Source organism: Perognathus longimembris, chromosome 3 (assembly GCF_023159225.1).
Source record: "Perognathus longimembris pacificus isolate PPM17 chromosome 3, ASM2315922v1, whole genome shotgun sequence".
NCBI lineage: Eukaryota > Metazoa > Chordata > Mammalia > Rodentia > Heteromyidae > Perognathus > Perognathus longimembris.
Genome location: NC_063163.1, coordinates 87,125,112 through 87,152,761, shown reverse-complemented (window position 1 = coordinate 87,152,761; position 27,650 = coordinate 87,125,112). Strand labels below are relative to the sequence as shown.

The following is a 27,650-nucleotide window of genomic DNA, read 5'->3' as shown; positions in this document are numbered from 1 at the left end:
AGCAATTACTCACAACGACAGAGGACAAGAAAAAGAAAAACTGGTTACAGCTCAAGGAAGGAAAATAAAAGTAAGCTCAAAAGAAACGACCGGTACGGGTGAGTCAATCACGCACCCCAATGTCCTGGAAAACAAAGGGAAATCAACCTTCCCTTTACCGATGGGGTGTCAGAGACCCCCCGATGGGAGTCTAGGGAACATCTTCCCGACTCTTGCTGGCGACCGATAGCGCATCTGCCAGGTCCTATGCCGGCCAGATTCAGAAACCGAAACAAACACTAGACAGAGACACAGACACTATAGTGCACTTCTTACGGATCGGGGGACGGCCCCGCGATCCGGGTCGGTGTGGGTCTGGGGTATCCCCGACGAGACCCCAGAATGTTAAGCCCAAATCCGGACACCCCAAAGACTGCTGAAGACCACCAAGACTGAGATCGATGCAAAAGCAAGGGTGCTGTTTATTAGAGAATGCGCATGCGGGCCAACGTACTCATCAGACGCAGCTGAGAGACGAGGGCCCTGAGAATGGGGATTACATACTTTTTATACAGGTGAACAAACAACTTTAGGAGCTTTCCACATCTCCCATTATCCCATTGGCTGACCTTTAGCAATATCCGACCTGGTAAGAGTCTGATTGGTCTGGAGATATCTATGGTTGCTTTAGAATATCGCAACATATAGCATCGGTCTACTCTTGGCTAAATCAGCTTGCTTTTCTTACTTTTGATTGGCTAACTACTGGGTGAGTACATATTGTGGTTTATTCCCAGTAACTGTTTTCCTCAAGTTTACCTTAACATGGCTGCCTCTTTTCAAAATGGAGTTACTTTGGTCTCTCAGAACAAGGTGTGGGGGAGGCAGGACTTCGAAACTGGATCCTCTCCACGAGACAAGGCGGGAGTGGGTAGGGGTATTAAGCTAACCAGTGATAGGGTCTCAGACATTTTCAGATCACAGACAACTGGAGACAACTGGACAACTACTAAGAGATTGTAAGATTACAACCGAGATGTACCCAAAGACGTCTTCAGGCAGACTGACAGAACCGATTCCAACCTCCTCCCGGCCAGCATCTACCGGGCAAAATATCTCAAAAAGTACTGAAGCCTGATCATTTCCGACTCCTCGCTACCACTACTTAGCTCTCGGCGACTGCGTACCAGCCCCTCCTCACCTGAAACTGAAGAAACTTAAAAAGGAACGCTCCAGGTATCAGGCTTCTCTTCCTAACTCACAACCGGCCCCCAAACCAGGTCCATCCCGTGGGTTTGAATTGGCGGGAACATATTAGGTCCAACCCCCTTCTACGGCGACTGGAAAAGGCCAAAATAAGTCAACACTCGAACTAGGACGTGGCCCCGCCCTAGATTTCACTCATTTCCATACGCCGAGTGTGCATTCTCCTGAGTATTCTTGGACACGCCCTCTTTAGACGCCCTTCGAAAGACCGACCAATCATGACTCGTCTCGCGTTGCTATAGAAACACTTATCATCACCTCCCCCTTTTTTCCTCCCAGCAAGCTGCGCGACCGGACGGCCTCTTCTCTTTTGTGCCATCCGGGTCTCTCGCGCGAGCTATTTAGTCCGTAGCGAAGCTTCGTGGTGGCCGGTACTGTTGAGCGTGGCTAGTGGAGGCGCCGCCTTAGCGGCCGGGACTCTGAACCATGGCGGTAAGTACCAGACTCTTGGGTTTAAAATCGGGGACATTTTTCCTGCTACTTTCTAAAAGAGTGGGTAAACGGTTCCCAAAGCTGTTGTCCGCCCGTGTGGACAAAATGGCGCCGCGGCCTTCGTCTGCACCCGCCATCATGGCTCCCTGCTGTAGGGAGGGGGAAGTCGGTCAGTGAGGATAGGGATGGGGAGCCACAGGGATTTCCTTCTTCTTTTTTTTTTTTTTTCCCGGGAACTTTTCTCATCTCTTGCCAGCCCCCTGTTCCTTTTGGTCCCTGGAGCAGTCTCCAGTTTAGCTGACTCTGGCCAGTGATTTTCTTAGGGCTTGAGAATCTTACGTTTGGTTTGCAGTGGAGAGAAGCGACTAGAAAAAGTTTAAAAGAAAAAAAAGCATTGAGTCAAAAAGCTTGTGCTTGTATATGCATGTACTCAATGGGATGCAGGATTTCAAAATTTCCGATTGGCCTTCGTGGGAATCCTTGTTTCCATCCTCATTTAGGAACTATGATCTCGCTGAAAGAGCAAATATTGGATTCCGAAGGTTTTGGCATTACCCAGTTCCCACATACTGTGCTTCCAAGGCGACTGTGATGTAATCAGTTTGAACTATTTGAGAAGTATTTTAAAATCCTTGTCACTCGCCTTGTGTCTTTAAATTTAAGAACCCCTTCATTCACCCGAATAAGAGCTATCATTGCTAAATAACCAATTCTTTACAGTAAGCCTCCTTTAGATACCCGTTTCTGATGAATCATGTTATTGTGTGATTAACTCCTTTTTTACTGGCTCGAAGCCAATAGGGCTGTTAGATGTCAAGTTAACTATTACTAATAACTGGAGTACTGGAAAGTAGAGAAGGCTGAATGGTTTTTCTACCATTACTTTCTATTCCCAAAACCTAATGGAATTTTCTTGATACGAATTTAAGAGATGGTAGGTTGCTTGGCACTCAGATTTAATTGACGGTTTTCTTTGTGTAGTATTTTGGATCTCTGTACTTTTAAGGAAAAAAGTAGTATCGTTTTCCCTGGGTTTCAATATTTTAGAGTGAAGTCAGTTAAAACATTTGTTTCTGCGATGCCTCTTCCAATAAAAAGACAATTCCCTGGAGAAGTGGCCTAGAATACTTCTTTGCCCTGGAAGAATGATTAGTATAATGTGTTAGAAGCTCTACTAGGGTTTTCAAGATAAACTGTAGGGGACAAAGGTGACTTGTGGATTTACACAATAAATAAAAGACTTTTATACTTCTATTAAGCCTAGATCCCTACTAAGTTGAAATAAAGCTCACATTTTCAGAGTGATTGTGCTGAATGAAGTTTAACTCAAGCTGTCCTGTCACTTCATATCTATTTAGTGGTAGGACGGTTTTTGTTCTTTAGTATCTTTTACAGATAAAAATGTGTGGTTAATAGCCTTTGCCAAGTAGTGAGTTTTCTATTGCCAGGCTTCTGTGCTGTTATGTAGCTAAGCCATTGACTGAAAACTTAGTGCCTGGGCTGGGTGTTATCTTTCCTTGAAAAAAAAAAGTTGTTTTCAGGTCTAGTCTTGGTGCTCTGAATAGTGTGTGAGACTGGGCATGGTGGCACATGCCTATGCTCAGCACTTTGGAGACTGAAGCAGATCGATTGCAAGATTCAGGCCAGCTACAAAGAAAGAAAAAGAAAATCAATGACGTGTACCTGTGGTTCAGATTTCAAGTACTTTTCTCTCTTTTTTTTTTTTTTTTTTTTTTGGTGCCAGTGCTAGGGCTTGAACTCTGGATCTGGGCTGTCTCTGAGCTTTTGTGCTTAAGGCTAGTGCTCCACCACTTGAGGTACAGCTCCACATCTGGGTTTTTGGTAGTTTTAGTGGGAATAAGAATTTTATGGACTTTCCTCCTGAGTTGCTAGGATTACAAGCATGAGCCACTGGTGCCTGGTTTAAGCACTCTTTAAAATTAGTTTTAGAATTTTTGTGTTGGTCTTGGGGTGTGAACTCAGTTTGAGTGCTGCCCCTGAATTTTTTTTGCTCAATGCTTGTACTCTACCACTTGAGCCACCACTCCATTTTTGGCTTTTGGGTGGTTCATTGGAGATAAGAGTTTCTTAACTTTACTGCCTGGGCTGGCTTTGCACTGTGATTCTCAGATTTCAGTCTCCTGAGTAGCTCAGATTACAGGCACTGGCACCTAGTACTTGTATTTAACTAGATGTAAGATAGCACACAGCATGTAATAGACTAATCTAAAATAATCATTAAGGACAGAAGAATAATGCTGAAAACAAAAAATGTTGTGAATCAGTATCAAATGACATCATGTATTAAATAGGCATACCGCAGGGAGATGGACAAGTATTTTAGATATTGGTGATTCCATCGGTATGATTCTACAAAGTCTCCATACAGGAGAAAGAGTGAGAGCCTCCCCTGTGTAGTTTGTTTCCTCTATCTGTAAGTTTTCTTTTCTGTGTATCATTTTATTATTGGAGTCTAGCATTGGTTTTTGATAAGGTGTGGCGGTTTTTTATTTGATTTTTTTTTTAAACCAATTCCTGGGCTTGAACAGGTTGTCTCACTAACTGGCCTTTCTCACTCCTGCCGGCACTTGGGCCACACCTCTAGTCCCTCATTTTTTCTAGTTAATTGTAGATGGAATGTTGCCAACTTTTCTGCTTGTGCTGACTTAAAGTGAAAGCGATCCTCAGATCTGAACTGTAATGGCAGGTGTAAGGCTCCTCACTACATGTTGAGTTTTTGAGATAAGATCTTACCTTCTGGCCTAGGCTGATTCAAACTCAGGATTCTCTTGCCTCAGCCTGCCAAAGATTGGAATTATAAGTGTTTATCATTATATCCATCTCCTTTATTTTGCTTGATAATTATTTTCTGAACTAAATCCTCCTAAGTGAAGATGTTTGTCATTATATAATTTCTTCCTGCCCAAGAGTGCATAGCGATTCACTGTTCAATTCAGATTTCTTCGGGTGTTCGAAGTGAGAAGTTAGTTGGTAAACTTTTTCTGTAAAGAGCAGATGGTAAGCATTGACATGCTATTTCACATTGATTGCTTTTTTTTTTTTTGCCAGTCCTGGGGCTTGAACGTAGGGCCTACTATCCCAGGCTTCTTTTTGTTCAAGGCTAGCACTCTACTTGAGCCACAGCACCACTTCCAGTTTTTTCTGTTTATGTGGTGCTGAGGAATCAAACCCAGGGCTTTGTGCATGCTCGGCAAGCACTCTACCACATTCCCAGCCCCACATTGCTTGCTTTTGAACAACTCCTTTAAAAGTCATTCTTGCTCAAAACCTGTACAGATAATTAGTCTGCCAGCCCTTTTGCCAAGTCATCAGCTCCCTGTGTGTATTAACTGTTCCTTTCATATAACCTTTAGTCAGACACAACACCATTATCCATCTTTGTACATAACAGATGAATGTATTTGTTTCTATTCCCTTTTATCAAAATTCGACTTGAATTTTCAGATTCTGATTTTCCTTGAAGCTTTTTTCCATTACTCCCTTTTTTTTTTTTTTGCCAGTCCAAGAGCTTGGACTCAAGGCCTGAGCACTGTTCCTGGCTTCTTTTTGCTCAAGGCTAGCACTCTGCCACTTGAGCCACAGCGCCACTTCTGGACATTTTCTGTATATGTGGTGCTGGGGAATTGAACCCAGGGCTTCATGTATACGAAGCAAGCACTCTTGCCACTAGGCCATTATTTCCAGCCCCATTATTCCCTTTTTATTTTTTACTTTGGGGTGTTACTAGAGTTTGAGCTTGGCCTTGAGCCATGCCCCCCCTTCTTCTAGTTTTTTCTCTTGAACTTTTTTTTTTTTTGGCCAGTCCTGGGCCTTGGACTCAGGGCCTGAGCACTGTCCCTGGCTTCTTCCCGCTCAAGGCTAGCACTCTGCCACTTGAGCTACAGCGCCGCTTCTGGCCGTTTTCTGTATTTGTGGTGCTGGGGAATCGAACCTAGGGCCTCGGATATACCGAGGCAGGCACTCTTGCCACTAGGCTATATCCCCAGCCCCTCTCTTGAACTTTTTTTTTTTTTTTTTTTTTTTTTTTTGCCGGTCCTGGGCCTTGGACTCAGGGCCTGAGCACTGTCCCTGGCTTCTTCCCGCTCAAGGCTATAGCACTCTGCCGCTTGAGCCACAGCACTGCTTCTGGCCGTTTTTTCTGTATATGTGGTGCTGGGGAATCGAACCTAGGGCCTCGTGTATCCGAGGCAGGCACTCTTGCCACTAGGCCATATCCCCAGCCCTCTCTTGAACTTTTGACCACACAGTTAAGTGGAGCCACAGAATTTTTTTCCCCTAGTAATGAAGATCGAACCCAGCACCCCATGCATGCAGGGTAACTGTTCTACCACTGACCTACATCCCTAGTCAAATACTTCCAATGGGAACCTGAAGACTGACACTCATTTCTTTCTGTGCTGAATACTGTTAAACATCAGATAAGTCCTTCTGTAACTTAGAATACTACTGATATTTAGAGTATGGAGAAATTTACCCTTAGGTAAATTGAGTTTCTGTAAAATTGTATATTTTTGTTTGTTTTTTTGGGAGGGGGCCAGTAACAAGCTTGAACTCAGGGCCTCAACTCTTGTTGGTTGCAAGGGCCTTGGGGATGTAACTCAGTGGTAAGAGTGTTTGACTAGCATGCATGAGGCCCTATGTTTTTATCCTCAGCACTACAAAATAAAATTTATATTGTAATAATTGCTTATAAAATGCTTTAAAGCAGAAACAACTTAATGTTTCCACAGCCCAGAGCATAAATGAGGAGAGGCAGACGATATTTTGCTGCACCTCTGTGCCAAGGGCTGTTTTCTTTAAAGAGGGTTAATGAAATTAAGATTGAGTTCTCAGGTAAGTTAATTTTCTGTTTATTCACATATAGTATTCTAGAAGCATTCCCTAAGTTGTCATATCTTCTAGTCTTGAATCTCTAAACTTTTAACAGCTCATTGTAAATGTCTTTTCAGTGATTGCCAAGTTAATTAATGAATTACAATACAATTAATGATAATGCCAGTGTAGTTTACAAATGTAAAAGTGTATTTCCTCTGAATGTTTATTGAAAATGGTTTGAGCTTTTTTATCATTTTTCCCATTGCTTTAAAAGTAAAGGAATAGCTTTGTGGCAGCATACTTACCCAGTGTATGAAGATCCCCTGGGTTCAGTAAATATGAGGCACATAAAATGACAGAAGTAACAATTTAGAAATTGAAGTACATCAGCCTAATTACAAATTAACCATTTTGTGTAGTGCCTATTTTACTCTACCACACACTTAGTTACTTGGAAATTAATCATTCTGGTTGATTGGTTGACTTTGGTTGAAACTTACGAATAACTATCCTCATTCTTCACCCTTTTGAGGAATTGGAAACAGCAGGATATAATGGAATAGACCTGTAATCACCAGCATTCAGCATGGGGAAAGTAGGTGGATCACGTTTAAGACAAGACTGGATTATACAGGGAGGCTCTCCCTCAAAAAGATGAAAGAAATTGGTGTCATTTTAAATGTAATTAAGACCTTTAATTATTTTTTTTTAACTTTTAGGCTAGTGATACAGAACGAGATGGACTAGCCCCAGAAAAGACATCCCCAGATAATGAAAAGAAAAAAGAGCAGTCAGATGTATCTGTTTCTCCTAGAGCCTCAAAGCATCATTATTCAAGATCACGATCAAGGTCAAGAGAAAGAAAACGAAAGTCAGGTAAGAAGTAAATGTGGTTTGTAAAACTAATGTGTCTGCTATCTAATTGAAAATGGGTAATGAATATGTATTGATAATTTTTTGGAGAATTTTTCCTTGTGAGGAACTAAAATGTCCTAATGCAAATATATTAACTTCAGATGTTTGCAGTTCAATCTATCAACATTGGCAAAATAGTATTCCAACTATTTCATAAGTATAGTCTAGGTAGTAATACATTATTCTGAACTTTAACATCCTTTGAAGTAAATAAGAATATTTTGAACCTTCTTTTTCATTCTTTCATTAGAACTTTCGGGTTGTTGTTTTTTTTTCCAGAGATGAGGCCTTTTTTCAGGGCCTTGCACATGCTACACTGGTCTACATTGAGCTATATATATCCAAAGCCTGTATTAAAACGTTTCTGAAGCAATAACTTTGATATTCCCAAATGTTTCATATTCTTGTACTTTGGGAGAGGGAAGAAACTTAAACTGAAAGAGAAGGCATGGTGGTTGACCTGTTTTTTTATATGCTGGTTCTAGGACTTGAACTCAGGACCTGGACACTGGCTCCGAGCTTTTTTGCTCAAAACTAGTGCTGTACTACTTAAGCCACAGCTCTACTCTGCTTTTTTGGTAGTTTATTGGAGACAAGAGTCTCGTGGACTTTTCCTGTTCAGGCTGGGTTTTTAACTTCAGTTCTCGGATCTCAGCCTCCTGAGCAGCTAGGATTATAGATGGGAGCCACCAGTGCAATTCCCCAGCCTGTTTGACAATTTTCAAGATCAGAGCTAGGCTGATTTTCAGTGGTAGAGTACTTTTTTAAGTGATCCTGGTGTTTGAACTCTAGCCCTCAAAATTGCTAGGCCCCAGTCTCTTGAGTTTTAAAGTCGTAATTAGACTTTAGCCATTTATCCCTTGTATCTACATTTAGATATTATATATTCCTGATTATTCTTTGCTTTGTTCAGATTGTTTGGTTGCTTTACATACATACAGTTTGGTTGCTTCAGATACACACTATGAATGTAGATGGACTTGAAAATGTTTTTATACAGCATTGGAATTGGTGTATTAAGATACAATGTTTCCACATCTTTGTTTATGGTGTGTTTATGTTGTGTATTCACAGATAATGAAGGAAGAAAACATAGGAGCCGGAGCAGAAGCAAAGAGGTAATTAAAACTTTGTAGTGAATAGGTAATTTAAAATACTTAGAAAATATCTGATAGAAATGTTTGTGTGACTATATGACTTGCCAAGGTAAGTACCAAAAACTTGATATTTTAAAGGTTTAATTGTATTATATATAATAAGCATGATTTGGATTCATCATTTTTCAAGAACATAATTCGAAACTTAATTTTTGTATATTGTGAAAATATTCACAATAAACTTTCATATGAAGAATATTACTGGTTTTTTTAGGCCTGTCGCACAGAGCTTCCATTAATCTAAGGTCCTGAGCCTTCTTATGCCTGACAAATGCTCAGGATTTTTAGAGAGCTAACCTTTAAAAAGTATCAGTACACTTCATAGGTGTGAGCTACTTTTTCTTCATGAAAGATAATGAGAGTTCTCTCTTTAGTATAACTAATTCAGTTGCTCTACTAGAATTCAATTGACCATAAAGGTATGTAAGTGACAGCTGGAAAGGTGGCAGGGACATGAAGAGGCAAGTCAGAGCAGCTGTGTTGAAGGACAGTATACTTGCCTTCCCCACCTGAGAACTTAAGGAATGAGCCAACAAGGAAGAGCAGAAGCAATAGAAAGGGAGAAGAGTTGATGGGGGCTGGGCAAGGGATTCTTAAAACTAATATGGGCAGGGACTGCACCTCCCCCCCTAATGGAAGCTCTGTTAAAATTTTAATGTAGGAGAGTTTTTGTGAAAATGACTATTTGTTTAGCTCACATGATAACATTTCTATAATAAATCATACTCAGCGTGCTAATGCGCGAAGAGACTGAACTGAAGACGCTGCAGACTCAGATAGCAAAATAATAAGCCTACTTCATGATAAGGTAACTATTAGTCATTCAAACTCCTATTTCCCTTAAATATATCTTAAATCAGTTAAGGGTTTTAATGCTTTTTAAAATTAATAGTAATGTTATGTTTGAAATAAGCGCTAAAACCTCTGGAAGCTTAACCATTTAAAAGTTTTTCCAGGCTGCCACTGAAATGGCAAAATAAAGGAAGTTTTTTCTTAAGGTCCTATTATAGAGAACTGGTCATCAAACTAAAATTTAGTGTATGTTTCCAGGTCTCTCTTGTTCTGCAAAATAAAAATGACCATGATTGTTTCCAGATGTATCATCATGCATGTTCCAAATGATTGGCTAGTTTTTTATTTTTAAAAAAGTTAATCTTAAATTGAAAGAGATACGGTATGGCCTATTTGGGGAAGCAATTGTGATGAAGTGGTGGCCTGGGCATCAGAAAATCCATGTGTAGTTCAACTACTGTGTTAGGTGTCTATAGATCTTAGTTGAACTTACATTTAGTATAGGAAGATTAAATTAGGATCTGAGTTTCTTTTTGTATTTAAAATTTCATGATCCTGAGAAGTTTAGAATTTTAAGCTTTAAATACAAGATAAGTTTAACAAATCTTAATGTGGGAAATTGTAACACTTAGCACTTACTACTGGTTTTGGTATTTGAATGGTAGGGTAGAGACTTGATCTTGCAATTGATTTTAGCCAAGTCTCTGAATGGATATGATATGAAATCCTTGGTTTTAAATTTTCACAACGTACATTACATGATGACCTGGTGATAGTGTGATTTGATTTTTTGAAAATTTGAAATGTTGCCATTTTCTACCTTAGGTGCAGGAAATGTAATAAAACCCTCTGACTACTAAAGTTATAACAGGAATAGTGATTACTTCCGCTTAGACATTAAAACAAAAGACTTGTCTTTTAGAGAGGGTGTGGCAGGCTGTATACCTATAAAAGGAGTACTACTGTGCAAGAAAATACTAATTTTAGTAAACTTAATTGTACTTGACTGTTCGATTAAAAATGCCCTTCTAATGCACTCATTCTTGTCCTTAGTAACTCCATTGTTACTTAATTTTTAAATGTACTACTACATTCTCTTGGTCTAGAAGGTGATGTATATCCATGATTTTCATTCTTTTACATAAAATATACATTAGGGATTCATTCCTGTTTGTCTGGTTTAATGGATTTTCAATATTTTGGTTTTGAATAGTTTTGTGGTATTCAAAATATTTTGGGGAGCAAATTTACATTTTTTATGTTTGTAAAGAAAAACAGTAATTATACCTACAACTTTTGGGTGATGTGAAACTAGAGGCTTTTTTTTTATTTGCCACACGCTCCTAAGGTTACTAATGTTGCATCACAACATTTTTGTCTTCTGATACCCATACTAACTCTTTTTGTTGCACTATTTTCCTGAAAGAACCAACTTCTTCTTAAAACAGGCAAGAAGACATGAATCCAAAGATAAATCCTCTAAGAAACACAAGTCTGAGGAACATAACGACAAAGAACATTCTTCTGATAAAGGAAGAGAACGGCTAAATTCATCTGAAAATGGTGAGGACAGACATAAACGCAAAGAAAGAAAGTCATCACGAGGCAGAAGTCACTCAAGATCTAGGTCCCGTGAAAGGCAAGTAGTTTCACTGTTAACATTTTTTTAGGGCCTTCCAATAGCATTAAATTGCAGAAAGCATCTTATTAACACAAAAAAAAATTTATTTCCGTTTTGGAGATCTCATTATATAGTTAATGCCATCTTAAACTTGCAGTAGCCATCCTTGGTCTCAAGAGCTGGGGTGTCTGGCTTATTATACCATGCCTAGCCTTTATTGGAAAATTTGCCCTTTATTTTTTTCCTGATCCTGAGGCTTGAACATAGGGTCTGAGCCCTGCCGCTGAGCCTCTTGGTGCTCAGATCTAGTGCTCCACCATTGAACCACAGCACTACATTCAGCTCTTTCTGAGTAGTTTAGTGGAGTCTCACAGACTTGCCTGCCCAGGCTGGCTTTGAACTGGAATCCTCAGATCTCAGCCTCCTGAGTAGTTAGGATTACAGGCTTGAGCCACTGTGCCTGGCTAACCTTGATTTATCTTCATTGCAGTGAAGAATTTTTATTGCTAAACTGTTAATACATTTAAGCTAATTACCTATTGTGTGTTGATGTGGAATATATTGGTACCTAAAGTAGGTTTTTTTGTTTTGTTTTGCCAATAGTGTGGTTTGACCTCTGGACCTGAAGCCTAGTAGACAGGAACCATCACCGAACCATATCTCCAGCCCATTTTTTTTCTTTTCATTATTTTGGGATAGGATTTTTTTTTTTTTTCATGTCACTCGCCTATACTGCTATGCACCTAAATTACCACTCTTAAAACTGGTGTGACGGGCTGGGAATATGACCTAGTAGCAAGAGTACTTGCCTCGTATACATGAAACCCTAGGTTCTATTCCTCAGCATCCCATATGTAGAAAAGGCCAGAAGTGGCACTCTGGCTCAAGTTGTCAGAGTACTAGCCTTGAGCAAAAAGAAGCCAGGGACATTGCTCAGGCCCTGAATTCAAGCCCCAGGATTGGCGCAAAAAACAACTGGTGTGACAGGCACAAACTAGCAGCACATCTTCTCCCTTTGTGATGGAGCTTCAAAATTTTCCTCTGCACCACATATACAAAATAAGCTGAAAGTGGCACTGTGGCTCAAGTGGTAGAGTGCTAACCTTTAGCAAAAAGAAGCCAGGGACAGTGCTCAGGCCCTGAGTTCAAGTCCCAGGACTGGCAAAAAGAAAAAAAACAGTATTCAATATTTTTTGGATAATTCTTTGGGCAGTATATTTGTAGTGTCATACTCACTCAGTTTATAGTTTGGTAAGGCAAAGATGTAAATGGTTGAATGAAATTTTAAATTGGGGTAGAATAAATGTTTTGGACCTTGTCTCAAAAAAAGAAAGGAAAACTAAAGTTATACATTTTAATTTTAGACGCCATCGCAGTAGAAGCAGAGAGCGAAAGAAGTCTCGATCCAGAAGCAGAGAGCGAAAGAAGTCCCGGTCCAGAAGCAGAGAGCGAAAGAAGTCTCGGTCCAGAAGCAGGGAAAGAAAAAGACGGATCAGATCCCGTTCCCGCTCCAGGTCAAGACATAGGCATAGGACTAGAAGCAGGAGCAGGACAAGAAGTAGAAGTCGGTATGTAACATCATATCTTGGATAAAATCTGATAGGTCCCTCAGAGATCCCATCTTCCATCCGTTTGAGAATACCAAAATTATTAATCAATTTTATTTACAGATTAAACAGAAAGTTTGTAACTTTAGCTTCATCAGTAAAACAAGGCCAATATGTAACTTAGAGGTAGTACTTGAATATACCTGAAGCCCTAGGTTCCGTTCCCACCACCATCAATACACACTCAATTCTTGTGAATCTGCTATGTAGGTAAAAATAATTCCATTAAAATACACTTCTCAAGGCTGGGAATATGGCCTAGTGGCAAGAGTGCTTGCCTCACATACATGAAGACCTGGGTTCGATTCCTCAGCACCACATATACATAAGTGGCACTGTGGCTCAAGTGGCAGGGTAGTAAAAGAAGCCAGGGACAGTGCCCAGGCCCTGTTCAAGACCCAGGACTGGCCCAAAATAATAATAATGGTAAAAATAAAATACATTTCTCTGGGACTGGGAATATGGCCTAGTGGTAAAGTGCTTGCCTCATATACATGGAGCCCTGGGTTTGATTCCTCAGCACCACATACATAGAAAAAGCCGGAAGTGGCACTGTGGCTCAAGTGGTAGAGTGCTAGTCTTGAGCAAAAAGAAGCCAGGGACAGTGCTCAAGCCCTGAGTTCAAGCCCCAGGACTGGCAAAAAACAAAACAAAAACATAAAATGTATTTCTCTGAGTTGAACACCATAGGTTCATACTTGTAATTCTAGCTACTCAGGAAGCTAAGATCCAGAGGATCAAAATGTATTTACCAGGGGCTGAGGATATGGCCTAGTGGCAAGAGTGCTTGCCTCATATACATGAGGCCCTGGGTTCAATTCCTCAGCACCACATATATACAGAAAATGTCCAGAAGTGGCGCTGTGGCTCAAGTGGCAGAGTGCTGTCCTTGAGCAAAAAGAAGCCAGGGACAGTGCTCAGGCCCTGAGTCCAAGCCCCAGGACTGGCCCCCCAAAAAATGTATTTACCAGCTAGTAATTGGATGGTTAGCATGTGAGTTGTGTTTTTTTTTGGGGGGGGGGGGGGGCTTGTTTTGGTTTTTTGCCCGTCCTGGGGCTTAAACTCAGGGCCTGAACACTGTCCCTGGCGTCCCACTGCACCACTTCCGACTTTTTCTGTATATGTGGTGCTGAGGAATAGAACCCAGGGCTTTGTGTACATGAGGCAAGCACTCTACCACTAGGCCATATTCCCAGCCCCAACACTGCATATATGGTCACAACTAATTCTCAAAATAGCCATATTGTACATTTAGTCCATTAGAGTTAAAGAGACTGATAATAGTAACTTGCCCCAAAAGTTCAAAATCATAGTTAAGAAGCACAGCAGCTAGGAGAGTGTCTTGAATCTATCTTAAAGTAAAGCCCACATGTGTGCTTAGTGTATATTCAAAGAGACTTTTGTTGGTTGGAAGCATAATTCATAGAACAGGATGAAAATTTTAGTGGTAATAATCTGGAGGACATTCATTAATGTAAGAATTGGTACGTATTCTAACATGCACTAGTATGGATTTTAACTCATCTATGAAGAATTGAAATGAGCTGTGTGGTAGTTGCCTACACTTGTAATTCTAGCTATTCAGGAGACTTAAGATCTGAGGTTCCATGTTTGAAGTCAACCAAGGCATAGAAATTCTAAAAATTTCTGCAGTTAACCAGCAAAAGGCCAGAAGTGGAGGTGTGGCTCAAGTGTACCATGTCAGATTTTAGGTAATCGAGAGGATGAAGGCAAGTTTAAGCCCAATACTGGCACCAAAAAAGAAGACTGAAATGATCAAGGCACAATGACATAACACCTGTAATCCCAGCTTTTCCAGAAGCATAAAACAGGGAGATTGAATCCAGAATGGCCCTGGTAAAAGGGAGTCCCTATTTTAAAAATAAAAGCAAACAGGGATGGGGCTGTTGCTCAGGTTGGTAGAGCACCTTCACCTTGCAACCCTCCCCATGCCCCTTAAACCCACATAACACAGAGCAACACAGTAATGGAGACCTGACTATGGAACTGAGGTTTGGAGTGCCAGGGGACCTGTTGTCTTTTCCAGCTTCGGTTCCCAAGGTTCCATTAGCCAAGGTTTTTATTGGCCTTGTACAAGGTACAAACTTGTGACAATATTTTGTAAACTGGTAGTTGGTGACACCTTATTCTGGGAAGGATAGCTAAACTGTAAACAGTTTACAATTTGCATAAACGTAAGTATTAAGTATACCTTCAGGCTACCACACAGTTTAGGATGGAGTTAGCCCACACCCAGGATTGAAGTCTTGAGTTACCATTAAGCCAAGACAGACCTTTCCAGGGAAAACTCAGCTGTCAGAGAGTACATTCCAGACTCCCAATCCTTTTGGGGTCTCACAGCTTAGATTTTCGGGCTCTTACACTGGATGTAAGTAAACCCAATCTTGGTAGCGCCAAAAAATAAAGATTTGAAATTCAAGTAAAAAGAAACCAAAACTTATTATTCTTTTTTTATTCATTTGTTTGAACATTTGTGAGGGATGTCCTGGGACTTGGACTCAGGGACCTTTTTTGGTTAAGGGTAGCACTCTCGTTACTTGAGCAACAGTTCCACTTCTGGCTTTTTGGTGATTAATTTGAGATAAGTATCTTATTCGTTTAGTCTGTAGTGTATTAATTTGAACTTTGCCAATTCTGAAATGGAGCAAATTCAAGGTAAAGGAATTAATCATTAATCATTTGGGGCATTTTTATTTGTTGTGATGTTTCCAGATTTTATTATGATAATTTTTACTTGGAAGAGTAACTCCCCTCTCCCCATTTTGTTAATTCTTGTGTTTTAGTATTTAACAAATTTGCATTTTCAAAAACATTACAAATTCATAGTTTAAATATGTCACCTGGCATTCCTCATTGTGTACATCATGACTTATAAAGGGAATTATCTTTAGCTAGTCTTAGACATAGTTTTTATTTTTTATTTATTTGCCAATCTTGGGGCTTGAACTCAGGGCCTGAGCACTATCCCTGCCTTCTTTTTGCTCAAGGCTAGCACTACCTCTTGAGCGACAGAGCCCACTACTACCATGGATCCCACTCCTGGTGTTTTCTGTTTATGTGGTGTTAAGGAATCAAACTCAGGGCTTCATGCATGCTAGGCAAGCACTCTACCACTAAGCCACATTCCCAGCCCATTTTTATTTTTTGTTTTACCATGTTGGTAAAATTGATTTCTATAGATTTGGCCATAGGAGAAAATCAAATATGATTTGTTGCAGAGATAGGAAGAAGAGAATTGAAAAGCCAAGAAGATTCAGCAGGAGTTTAAGCCGGACTCCCAGTCCACCTCCTTTCAGAGGCAGAAACACAGCAATGGATGCACAAGAAGCTTTAGCTCGGAGGTGTGTGTTTTTTTTTGTTTATTTCATTTTCTCCTCAATAATACTCATTTGCCTGAATAAAATTAGTGCTCTTAAATCATTGGATAATTCACATGGTCTAACCATAGGTACTACTGTGGCATCTTTGTAAATGTGGAGTGTGTAAATAGTTTCTAGGGGTTTTTGTTTGTTTTGGCAGTGATGTGTTTGGACTCGGGCCCTATATTTTGCAAGGAAGGTGCTCAAAGCACTTTAGCCATGTCCCCTAGCTCACTTTTTTAAAATTCTTTGCACAGTCACTTGTTTGATAACTAGGATGATGGCATTTTTGCCTTCATAATTAACTGGTTTTCAGAATTCTAGTTCAAGAATTGCCTGTTAAGATAATTGCTGTGTGTTTTGTTTCTCTTCCTCAAGAAAGGAAAATAAATACATGAAACACTTGAACTTTTTTTTTTTTTTTTGGCCAGGCCTGGGGCTTGGACTCAGGGCCTGAGCACTGTCCCTGGCTTCTTTTTGCTCTGCCACTTGAGCCACAGCGCCACTTCTGGCCATTTTCTGTATATGTGGTGCTGGGGAATCGAACCCAGGGCCTCATGTATATGAGGCAGGCACTCTTGCCACTAGGCCATATCCCCCGCCCCCAACACTTGAATTTTTAAAGTGACAACTGGTTGATACATTGTAAACCAATTTATTATCTACCATAGGGAAAACGTTTCTTAAGTTTTCTACTGTTCAGGAATTCTTTGGATTTGGAGTTTTTTCTTTACGAAATTGAGTTTGTATTTTTTTTCATTATAAAAATACAGTTATCACAATGTAACCTGGTATGCTGCTGCCCTGTGAACCCAGCCTGGCAGAAATTCAAGCTGAACAGCAGCAGCAAAGGTGTGAGCTCACCCCTCTTCATTCCGTTCACTTTAGTGAATGGTGTAGTGCAAACCTGCAATGGCCAGTTTAATGCAACCAATACTAGTCGCTTATATTTTGTTTCTGACACTAAAATCAACACAGAAAGTGACTTACTACTAAATCTCACTGATTTATACCTAAATGGTTTGCTAGCAAGTATTTTCTGAGATCCAAATTTACTCTTGTATGCAATTAGTTATGTTTTTATTCTGGGATTTAAATGGAAGTTGGCATACCTACTACTAGTTTCTAAAATGTTTTGACCTAGATTACTTAATTGATCATTTAGGTGGAATAACTGCATAAAATCTACTAAGTTCCTAGTACAAGATTATTCCTTAGCATCTTCAAATTTAAAAGGAGTTATTTTGTTAATAAGAAACGGTAGTTTCTTTTTGCTTTTTCTTTTTAGTTGTCAGAATTGAAAAGGCGGTTTCTATTTCATTGTTATTCTAATCAGAAACTTTGATTCTTAGCTGGGCCCAGGTGTCTCACACCTGTGAATCCTAGCTGCTTAGGAAGCTGAGATCTGAGCATCATGGGTTAAAGCCAGCCCAGGCAGGAAAGTCCTTTAGATTCTTTAATTAATTACCAAAAAAAAAAAAAAAGTGGCTCATCAGACAGCTGTAGCCTTGAACAAAAAAGCTCAGAGTGCCCAGACCCTGAGTTCAAGCCCCAGGACAAGCATTTAAAAAAAAAAGTAAAGCTTTTATTCTTGAGGGCAAACGAGTTTATACTATGTTTCCTGAATGTGTGCTCAATAAGAAGGAGTAAGATTATAGTTTATTAATTGTATGTTCATGTACATCTAAGCAGATATTAAATGACAGTTTACTTATCACTGTAATTTATTACCCAGGTGTCCCTAAAAAATAACAGCTTCTTCCCCAATCCTGCCTCTTTCTACCACATTACACAGGAAGGAAGAGGTAGCATTTATTTGTGATTGGTAACCAAGGACTCTATGTGAAGAAAAGACATTTCTCTTCCAGGAATTGATTACAAAGCCTTTAGTTACTGTGTGTTTCAAAGGAGATAAAGTTGGCAAATGTATTGAATATGTGTATTTACTGATGTGTAATAGAATTCATCTTTATTTCATTTGAGGGTAAATTTATACTTTGTGTTAGCAGGTCTTTTGCTAATGATTAATTTCTTCACTTACTAAAATAATTTCCTAATGCAGTCCCAGCTCCTTACCCTCATCCTCACCACATTAAGATTATAAAGAATGACTTAGTTTGCTTGCCATTTTATGGTCTTTTGGTGTTTTGTTGTTCTTGATTTTTTTTTTCTTTTTTTTTGCCAGTCCTGGGGCTTGGACTCAGGGCCTGAGCACTGTCCCTGGCTTCTTTTTGCTCAAGGATAGCACTCTGCCACTTGAGCCACAGCGCCACTTCTGGCCATTTTCTGTATATGTGGTGCTGGGAAATTGAACCCAGGCCCTCATGTATATGACGCAAGCACTCTTGCCTCTAGGCCATATCCCCAGCCCCTGTTCTTGATGTTTTGATGCAAGATCTCAATAGAGATAATCCAGCAAGAACAACAGTGAGTTCCCAATAAACATAAAAACGATATTGAAGGAGGGAAAAAAGAGGACAAAAAAAGGAAAAAGATGGAGCTGGGGATATGGCCTAGTGGAAAGAGTGCCTGCCTCATCATATACATGGGGCCCAGGGTTCAATTCCCCAGCACCACATATACAGAAAATGGCCAGAAGGGGCGCTGTGGCTCAAGTGGCAGAGTGCTAGCCTTGAGCAAAAAGAAGCCAGGGACAGTGCTCAAGCCCTGAGTCCAAGCCCCAGGATTGGCAAAAGAAAAAAAAAGGGGCGGGGGGAGAATAAAACAAAAAGAAAAACAGTATTGAAATGTTCTTTCAACTGGGGCTGGGAATGTGGCTTAGTAGTAGAGTGCTTGCCCAGCATTCATGAAGCCCTGGATTCTATTCCTCAGTACCACCAAGGCCGGAAATGGCACTGTGGCTCAAGTAGGGCATTAGTCTTGAGCACACAGAGGCTCAGGGCCAGAACCCAGCCCTGAGTTCGAGCCCTATGACTCCTCCCCCGGCCCCGGCCCCACCACCCCTACCCCCCAAAAAAGGAAAAGAAATGTTCTTTCAACTGATGGTTATCTCGTTTAGGTAATTGTAGGAGCCTGTTAAACATTAACAACTTAAAACTATATTGTCTCCACAAGTATAAGGATAAATGCTGGTTTTATATTGTTGCTTTAAATTTACTTAAATTGTCTTTGATAGATTGGAAAGGGCAAAGAAGTTACAAGAACAGAGAGAAAAGGAAATGGTTGAAAAACAAAAACAACAAGAAATCGCTGCAGGTATTTATGTAATCACTACTCATTAATACAATTTTGTAAACATTTAACTTACATAGTTGATGCATTTTTGTTTTGTTTTGTTTTATTGCTATGGATGGGACCTTAGGATCTTATGCTTTAGGCTCCAGTCCCTTTATGCATATGTGTGTGTGTGTGTGATGTTTTTCTGGTAAGTGAATCGTGGCTATTGATGTAACACTTGTGTGAAATATTCACTTTTTACTGATTTTTAAGAATTTGAGGGGGTTTAGCTGGGTAAGATGACTTAAAATATAAAAACAAAAAGACCACAAATTGGGGACCACTCTTGTTTGTTTTGCTATTCCTGGGACTTGAGATCAGGACCTGGACACTCTTGGGGGTTTTTTGCTCATGGCACTTTGAATCACAGCTTCATTTTCAGTTTCTTGGAAACGAATTGGAGATAAAAGAAGTCTCACAGACTTTCTTGCCTGGCCAGACTTTGAACCATTTTCTGTAGATCTTAGCTTCCTGAGTAGTGTGAACCACTGGCGTCTCCCAGACCTGTATTTTTAAAAACAGATTTGAATTTTTCAAGAACAGAAACATGGGTGGTGGAAGGATATGAGTGAGAGCTTGATTTCACATGAAATTTAATCAAGGTGCTCAAGCCTGTAAATCCTAGCTACTCTAAAGGCCAAGAGAGAATCAAGGTTCAAAGCTAGCCTAGTCAAGAAAGTCCACGACTCCCATCTCCAGAAGATCCCGCAAAAGGCTGGGCTAGAGGTGTGGATCAAGTTGGAGTTCTCCAGCTGTAAGCAAGCAAACCAAGGGAGCACAGGGCTCTGGATTTAAGGCTTGCTATGGGGGAATCCCCATATGGGGTGCACCCTAGGCACCATTAGATGTTGTATTTTGGTAAGTTTGTGTCTTTATAAACTCATACTTCTATCCTCTTCAGCTGCTGCAGCCACCGGAGGTTCTGTTCTCAATGTTGCTGCCCTCTTGGCATCAGGGACACAAGTGACTCCTCAGATTGCTATGGCAGCGCAAATGGCAGCCCTGCAAGCTAAAGCATTGGCAGAAACAGGAATAGCTGTGCCCAGCTATTACAACCCAGCAGCTGTGAACCCAATGAAATTTGCTGAACAAGAGAAAAAAAGGAAAATGCTTTGGCAAGGCAAGAAAGAAGGGGTAAGTTCTTTTATCTTTTACTATATGTCAAGAATCAAACCCAATCCTATGCAAGTGCTCTACTACTGAGGTACATCAAGAAAATATGCCATAAATGTGGGCCATTTAGGCAGATCAGAAATACATCTCCATGCAAATCCAGCTTGGGCAAGAGAAGTTAGCAAGACCGCATCTCAACCAGTAGCCTGGTGTGGTGGTACATGTCAGTTTCAGGTTTCTTCTTTTTGTTGTTATTGATCATGGGGCTTGAGCTCTGGGCCTTGGTGCTATCTCTGAGCTCTTCAAGGCTAGTGCTCTACTGCTTGAGCCACAGTGTTACTTGGTTTTCGGGTGGTTAATTGGAGATGAAAATCTCAGGAGTTTCCTGCCCAGTCTGGCTTTGAACCAGATCTGAGCCTCCTGAAGGAGTAGTTAGGATTTCAGGCCTGAGCCACCGGCACCTGGCATAATTTCAGGTTTCTTATAAGGATAAGTGATTGGATCAAAATTTGGTAGAGCACTAACTTGGCAAACACAATGCCCTAAATTCAATTCCTCATACTGCCATTAAATATTTCTTTAAGAATGTCATAGGGAATTCTAAGAGGTATTTACATTCTTTAGTATTCTAAAATTAATGCTTCTTAACAGGACAAATCTCAGTCTGCTGAAATATGGGAGAAGTTGAATTTTGGAAACAAGGACCAAAATGTCAAATTTAGAAAATTAATGGGTATTAAGGTAAGTTATACTTTAGGATTGATACAAACTTTATTGGGGGACGGGGGGCGGGGGCAAGTCATAGGGCTTGGACGCAGGGCCTGAGCACTGTCCCTGGCTTCTTTTTTGCTCAAGGCTAGCACTCTACCTCTTGAGCCACAGCACCACTTCTGGCATTTTCTATATATGTGGTGCTGAGGGATCGAACCCAGGGCTTCATGTATTCGAGGCAAGGCAAGCATTCTAGGCCATATTCCCAGCCCAATAATGAACTATTTTTATAGTAACATTACTTTTCAACCTAGAAATATTAATTAGTATGTCAGTTTTCTGGGTTTATTTTCTCCAGATTAAAAGACAGATTTTTGCTATTATTGTTGCTGTTTGGTGCTAATCTTGAAGCTTGAACTCATTCCTGAGTACTGTCCCTGAGTTGAAGTAGCAGAGTAATAGCCTTGAGCCATAGTACCACTTCAGTTTTCTGGTGGCTAATTGTTTGAGATAAGAGTCTCAGGACTTTTCCTGCCTGGGCTGGCTGGCTTCACACTGAAATCCTCAGATCTCAGCCTCCTGAGTAGCTAGGATCACAAGTGAAATCAGAGCTTTTATGTCCCAGTTGTGAACATCTGGGTGCCTAGCTGGCCACATGCCAGTGCTAGGGCTTGAACTCAGGCCTGGGTGCTGTCTCTGAGCTGCTTTTGCTCAAGTCTAGTGCTCTACCATTTGGACCACAGCTCACACTTACGGCTTTTTGGTATTTTATTGAGATAGTAAAGAATCTCATGCTTTCCTGCTGGGGCTTGGAACCACATTCCTCAGATCTCAGCCTCCCTGAGTAGCTAGGATTATAGGTGTGAGCCACCAGCACCTGACTAATACATAGGTTTTTAGCTAAAGTTGTGGTCTTTAACTGATAATATGTGTTCAATATAAGTCAGCTTGCTTGTTGATCATTATTTAGTTTGTGTCTGGAGTTTTGTTTTTCCCAAGAGTATTTTACCATGTGTCACCTAGGCTAGCCTCAAGTTCACTATATAGCTCAGGTTGACCTTGAACTCACTTTCTCAGCTTCTCAAGTAATGGGATTTGGGGTATGTGCATGGTTTCCTAGGTGAATGTTGTATGAGATTGCAGGCTTCTCTTAGATTGTGAGATAGTATGCTTTTATTGAACACTTCGTGTACAGAGAACATTAATTTCAGTATAAATAATCTGGAAAGGTTTGTCATTGCTTACACTTAGGTTACTATTAAGACTATTGCTTTTATTGAGTGAAAGCTTTAGTGAAACTTGCCCAAAGTATATTTGCATTTTCTATTATCCTACTCTATTCTCAGTGTAAGGAGGGCTAAGAAGAAAGTGAAAGACATGACTTCCTTTTTCTTTTCTTTTCTTTTTTTTTTTAGCCAGTCCGGGGCCTTGGACTCAGGGCCTGAGCACTGTCCCAGGCTTCTTTTTGCTCAAGGCTAGCACTCTACCAATTGAGCCACAGCGCCACTTTTGGCAGTTTTCTGTATATGTGGTGCTCGGGAATCAAACCCAGGGCTTCATGTATACGAGGCAAGCACTCTTGCCACTAGGCCATATTCCCAGCCCCATGACTTCTTTATATCTAGTCTCTGGGGCAGATGGTTCAAATGGCAGGTGGCATTCTTTTCCACCAGCTTTCTTCTTTTTCCTTTTTTTTTTTTTTTTTTGCCTAGGGCTTGGACTCTGGGCCTAAGCACTGTCCCTGGCTTCTTTTTGCTCAAGGCTAGCACTCTACCTCTTGAGCCACAGTGCCACTTCCATCTTTTACTGTTAATGTGATGTTGAGGAATCGAACGCAGGGCTTCGTGCATGCTAGGCAAGCACTCTGCCGCTAAGCCACATTGCCAGCCCTTCCCATCAGCTTTTTAAAAAGTATTACTATTGCAAAGGTGATGTACAGAGTTACAGTTACGTAAGTTAGGAATTAAGTACATTTTTTTTTGTTGTTGTTTTTGTGCCAGTCCTGGGCCTTGAGCTCACAGCCTGGACAGTGTTCCTGAGCTTCTTTTTACTCAAGGCTAGCACTCTACTACTTGAGCAACAGTGCCACTTCTAGCTTTTTCTGTTTATATGATACTGGGGAATAAAACCCAGGGCTTCATGCATGATAGGCAAGCACTCTACCCTAAGCCACCTTCCTAACCCAAGTACATTTCTTTGAACAGTGACCCTCTCCCTTGTTTTCTACCAGTGTTCTAAAATAGCAGACTACCATCCCTGAAACTCCTGTTCTGATCCCTGCTTTTTTTCATGGAATATATGTAGGTTTACATGTAGTTCATTTATGTATATCTTGAAAATGTGATATAACAGTACTCCAAGAATCAGTACTGTCTACTATTTAGTTGAGACTCTTTTAGTACGATTCATTTTAATGTCTTAATATCTGACATTTAGAGTGAAGATGAAGCTGGATGCAGCTCAGTTGATGAAGAAAGTTATAAGACGTTGAAGCAACAAGAAGAAGTGTTTCGAAATCTTGATGCTCAGTATGAAATGGCAAGATCACAAACACACACACAGAGAGGGATGGGTTTGGGTTTCACATCTTCGATGAGAGGAATGGATGCGGTTTGAGAAATGTCACGCTTTTCAAGTTTTGGGACCTTATAGACTTGTTCTGATGTTGGGTCCTTGTTCACCAAACAGCTAGCATTCTAGCTTGCATGGATGTTGCATTGACTTTAATTTATTGAAAAATATGATATTTTGTAAATATCAGATCAGTGATACTGGTGTTAGTGTTGTAATCAGGTTAAACCCACTTCCATTAAACTTGACAGGACTATAGAAGGACAATATTTTTTAGTTCATGAATTCTGCTTTTCAAATATGTTGAAGCTGCAGGTGGGATAAAGTCTGTCTCATACATAGTTTTTTTTGTGTCCACTGTCTTGTGTACTTTTGTACTTAACCTTGTACAGTTATTTTCATCTCTTGAAAACATGAAAGAAATGTTATGTAGATGTTCTTTATAGAAGATCTGGCCATTTGGTACATAATCCAGCACAAATAAGCTGGATGATGATAATAAAAATGGTTTTCTCAAAACTGGTGTAAATTTAAGTTAACCTGGCATTCTTGTTTCAAATTTGTTTTAGTTTCCGTAGCATTTTGCAATTGCAATTACAAAACACTGGCTACAATTCTTTTTTAAGAATAGTTATGCTATAGGCAATAACATGGTGAGCAAAAAAATGTAAACAAAAAAGGAGCAAACATTTATTATTAACACTGTTTTCCTACTATTAATAAGAGAGTTGGTGTATAGTATTTGTTCATTATTCCATGTTATTCAGGAAATAGATTAATGCATTTAAGGGATGTAAGCACTTTTATTTTAATAAAGTGCCTTATAACAAGTCCTTTGTATGCCCTTTGCTCATTATCTGTTGAAGTCTTTTCCAGCGTTATCTTAACTGAAATATTAACAAAAAGTTGTCATCAAGTTAAGGGCACAGATGTGGGGATGAGAGAATTAGAAGCCTAATTCACTCTCAATACAACCAAATAGTGATTGATGTTATAATTTACCCTTAAATAAATTCTTTGAAGAACATCACAGCCTAGGAAGAAGCACAGTGCAACACAGACATGCCCCACTCTTTGTTGTGTTGTGTTGTACTGAGATGGAACTCTTGGGACCTGGTGTTTGCTAAGCTATGCCTCTAACCCTTTGAGATAACCCAGCATAAACTAGTTTTGGGTGTCCTGTCATTGCAGAAATGACAGGTCCATGCCACTGCAAATGGAGTCCACTGGACTTTTATGCCGAGGCTGTCCAGGAGCTATGATGACATGCTAGCCTAGAATTCACAATGCTGCCCAGGCTGGGCTTGAACCACTGTGGTTAGCACTGTAAAATTCCCTTGGACATTAGATGTGGGCGTGGTGGTCCATGCCTTTAAATCCCAGCACTTAAAAGTCTGAATTCTAAATTCATGGCCAACTGCGTTAATAGATGCTCTCAGAAAACTAAGGAGAAGCTAGGCCCTGGTGGCTTATATCTTTTTATTTTTTTTATTTATTTTGCCAGTCCTGGGGCTTGAACTCAGGGCCTGAACAGTGTCCCTGGCTTCTTTTTGCTCAAGGCTAGCACTCTACCACCTTGAGCCACAGCGCCACTTCTGGCTTTTTCTATATATGTGTTGGTGCTGAGGAATTGAACCTAGGGATTCATGTATATGAGGCAAGCACTCTTTTTTTTTTTTTTTTTGGCCAGTCCTAGGCCATGAACTCAGGGCCTGAGCACTGTCCCTGGCTTCTTCCCGCTCAAGGCTAGCACTCTAGCACTCTGCCACTTGAGCCACAGCGCCACTTCTGGCCATTTTCTGTATATGTGGTGCTGAGGAATCGAACCCAGGGCCTCATGTACACGAGGCAAGCACTCTTGCCACGAGGCCATATTCCCAGCCCCTGTTGGGCTTATATCTGTAATCTTACCCATGAGACTAGCAGATCTGAGGATCAAGGTACCCCCTAAGACTTTATTTCTAATTAATAAAAATCAGAAATGTGGGTGAGGCTCAAATGGTACAGGATCAGTCTTAAAAAGCAAAACAAGGGGCTGGGAATATGGCCTAGTGGCAAGAGGGCTTGCATCATATACAGGAAGCTCTGGGTTTCAATTCTCAGCACCACATATATAAAAAAGGCCAGAAGTGGTGCTCTGGGTCAAGTGGTAGAGTGCTAGCCTTGGGCAAAAAGAAGCCAGGGACAGTGCTCAGGCCCTGAGTCTAAGCCCCGGGACTGGTTAAAAAATAAAAGATGAATGAAATTTTCTCAAGGTATTATAATACCTGAAAACCTATCCACCTAAGTTATATCCATAGTTTTCTAACTCAACAATTTGTTTTGTTTGTAAGTCATGGAACTTGAACCTGGGTGCTGCCTCTGAGCTCTTTAGCTCAAGGCTAGGGATCTACCACTTGAGCCACAGCATCACTTTCAATTTTCTGGTGGTTAATTGGAGATGAGAGTTATGCCGGCTGGCTTTGAACCTCAATCCTCAGATCTCAGCCTTCTGAGTCATGAGTCACAGCCACCCAGCATTTGGGTGGGGGGGTGGGGGGGTGGGGATTGCTTTTTTTCCCTCAAGGCTGAGCTGGCTCTCTACCACTTGAGTCACACTACTACCTTGTTAGAAACAAAAGTGTTTCAGGATTAAAACTGGCTTCAAGCCTCATTCCTTGGGTCTAAACCTAACAAGTTTAGCTAGGGGATTACAGGCATGAGCCGATGGTGCCAGGCTTCAATTCGTTTTAGGTTTTAGTTCTGGCAAGTATACTATCCTCTTTGCTTTCATTACCTTAGGGGAGAACTGTCCATTTAGTGTTAATTATACAAAAGTTTCATTGGGATATTTCCATACAGGTATCTAGCCACTGATCTATCTTATCTCTTCCACCTTTGGAAAAACAATTTTAACATGCTTCATTCCCCACCCTTCCCAGAAGTCTGGGCCTTGAACTCAGGGCCCTGTCCCAGAGCTCTTGCTCAGGGCTAATGTGCACAGGTTGGCTTTGAACTGTGATCCTCATTTCTCAACCTCTTGAGTAGCTAGGGTTACAAGTGTGAGTCACTTGGGCCTGGGAATATGGCCTTAGTGGCAAGAGTGCTTGTGTCGTATACATGAAGCCCTGGGTTCGATTCCCCAGTACCACATATATAGAAAATGGCCAGAAGGGGCTGGGGATATGGCCTAGTGGTAAGAAAATGGCCAGAAGTGGCGCTGTGGCTCAAGTGGTAGAGTGCTAGCCTTGAGCAAAAAGAAGCCAAGGACAGTGCTCAGGCCCTGAGTCCAAGCCCAGGACTGGCAAAAAAAAAAAAAGTGTGAGTCACCAGCACCTGGCTCATTCTATCATCTTCTCCATTCAATGAATACTCCATTCAATGAATACTAATTTCTTACCACACAATAATCAATTAATTTAAAAAAATAGGAAATCTTTAAAAAGGAAACTTGGAACCAAAGTCTTGATCTGACACTTTCACTCATTGGCTAAAGCTTTACCACCTGAGTCATGCCTATAACTCCAAAAGGCCTTTTTTTTTTTTGTAGGTCATGGGGCTTGCACTAAAGCCCTGAGCTTTTTTTGCTCAAGGATAGCACTGTACCATTTTGTGTTCCACTTGGGGTTTTCTGGTGGTTAATTGGAGATAAGAGTCTCATGGACTTTTCTGCTTGGGCTGGCTTTGAATCAGGATTCTCAGATCTCAGCCTCCTCTGTAGCTAGGAATACATGTATGAGCCACCAGTGAGTGCTTAGCCCTCTTGCTAATGGCAACCAGGGACAGTAGTATGACCAGATAATGGAGCTGAAGAAATGAGAAAAAGAAAAGCGGATAACAGGAAGTCCAGGGCTCACTGTCTTCTAATCCCTGAGAGCTTTGTAATTTAATTCAGTACAAGAGAGGTGACTACAAGTATGTGCAGAAAATAGGGTATCTATTAACATGTAGTACAGTTTATATACATAGGGTAAATGACTTCTGTAGTTAGGGATCAAAGGGGAGTAGTAAACTTAACTATAACACATTCATCTTATTCCCAAGATCTCAAGGT

At 40.6% G+C, this 27,650-nt stretch overlaps 2 protein-coding genes and 2 long non-coding RNA genes across 10 annotated transcripts in view; 1 reads left to right on the top strand and 3 right to left on the bottom strand.

The window, feature by feature from the left end:
• Kntc1 (kinetochore associated 1) overlaps positions 1-1,291 on the bottom strand; it is an 86,911-nt gene extending 85,620 nt beyond the window's left edge. For all 3 annotated transcript variants that reach the window (XM_048343026.1, XM_048343029.1, XM_048343028.1), the window contains exon 1: positions 1,181-1,291. The gene's annotated coding sequence lies outside the window, so the exon portion shown is untranslated. The remainder of the gene's footprint in view (positions 1-1,180) is intronic.
• A 229-nt stretch (positions 1,292-1,520) lies between these two features.
• On the top strand, positions 1,521-24,146 carry Rsrc2 (arginine and serine rich coiled-coil 2). 5 transcript variants are annotated; one of them, XM_048343032.1, is made up of 11 exons: positions 1,526-1,677; positions 6,429-6,531; positions 7,233-7,389; positions 8,503-8,546; positions 10,826-11,016; positions 12,363-12,566; positions 15,845-15,967; positions 19,122-19,201; positions 20,124-20,356; positions 20,987-21,076; positions 23,483-24,146. In XM_048343032.1, exons 2-11 carry the CDS (start codon positions 6,508-6,510, stop codon positions 23,660-23,662), a joined length of 1,326 nt encoding a protein of 441 aa, XP_048198989.1. In that variant the 5' UTR covers positions 1,526-1,677; positions 6,429-6,507; the 3' UTR covers positions 23,663-24,146. The 5 variants fall into 5 exon arrangements, with proteins under 5 accessions (XP_048198990.1, XP_048198991.1, XP_048198989.1 ...); XM_048343033.1 differs by lacking the exon at positions 6,429-6,531 and having other exon boundaries at positions 1,521-1,677; XM_048343034.1 differs by lacking the exon at positions 6,429-6,531 and having other exon boundaries at positions 1,521-1,677; positions 10,804-11,016.
• LOC125349172 lies at positions 11,683-12,264 on the bottom strand. Its single transcript, XR_007210471.1, has 2 exons — positions 11,975-12,264; positions 11,683-11,761 (listed from the first exon to the last, which is right to left on the bottom strand). It is a non-coding gene; the product is annotated as an uncharacterized LOC125349172 (long non-coding RNA).
• On the bottom strand, positions 18,578-22,434 carry LOC125349173. The gene is made up of 3 exons (XR_007210472.1): positions 22,312-22,434; positions 22,066-22,070; positions 18,578-18,616 (listed from the first exon to the last, which is right to left on the bottom strand). It is a non-coding gene; the product is annotated as an uncharacterized LOC125349173 (long non-coding RNA).
• Positions 24,147-27,650: the final 3,504 nt, after the last annotated feature.

Bases quoted from the DNA above. Each gene is read 5' to 3' on its own strand.
- Rsrc2 (XM_048343032.1), top strand. From the start codon at position 6,508: ATGAAATTAAGATTGAGTTCTCAG. The intron at 19,202-20,123 runs GTATTTATGTAA...TATCCTCTTCAG, and splicing joins ACAACAAGAAATCGCTGCAG to CTGCTGCAGCCACCGGAGGT. The intron at 20,357-20,986 runs GTAAGTTCTTTT...GCTTCTTAACAG, and splicing joins GGCAAGGCAAGAAAGAAGGG to GACAAATCTCAGTCTGCTGA.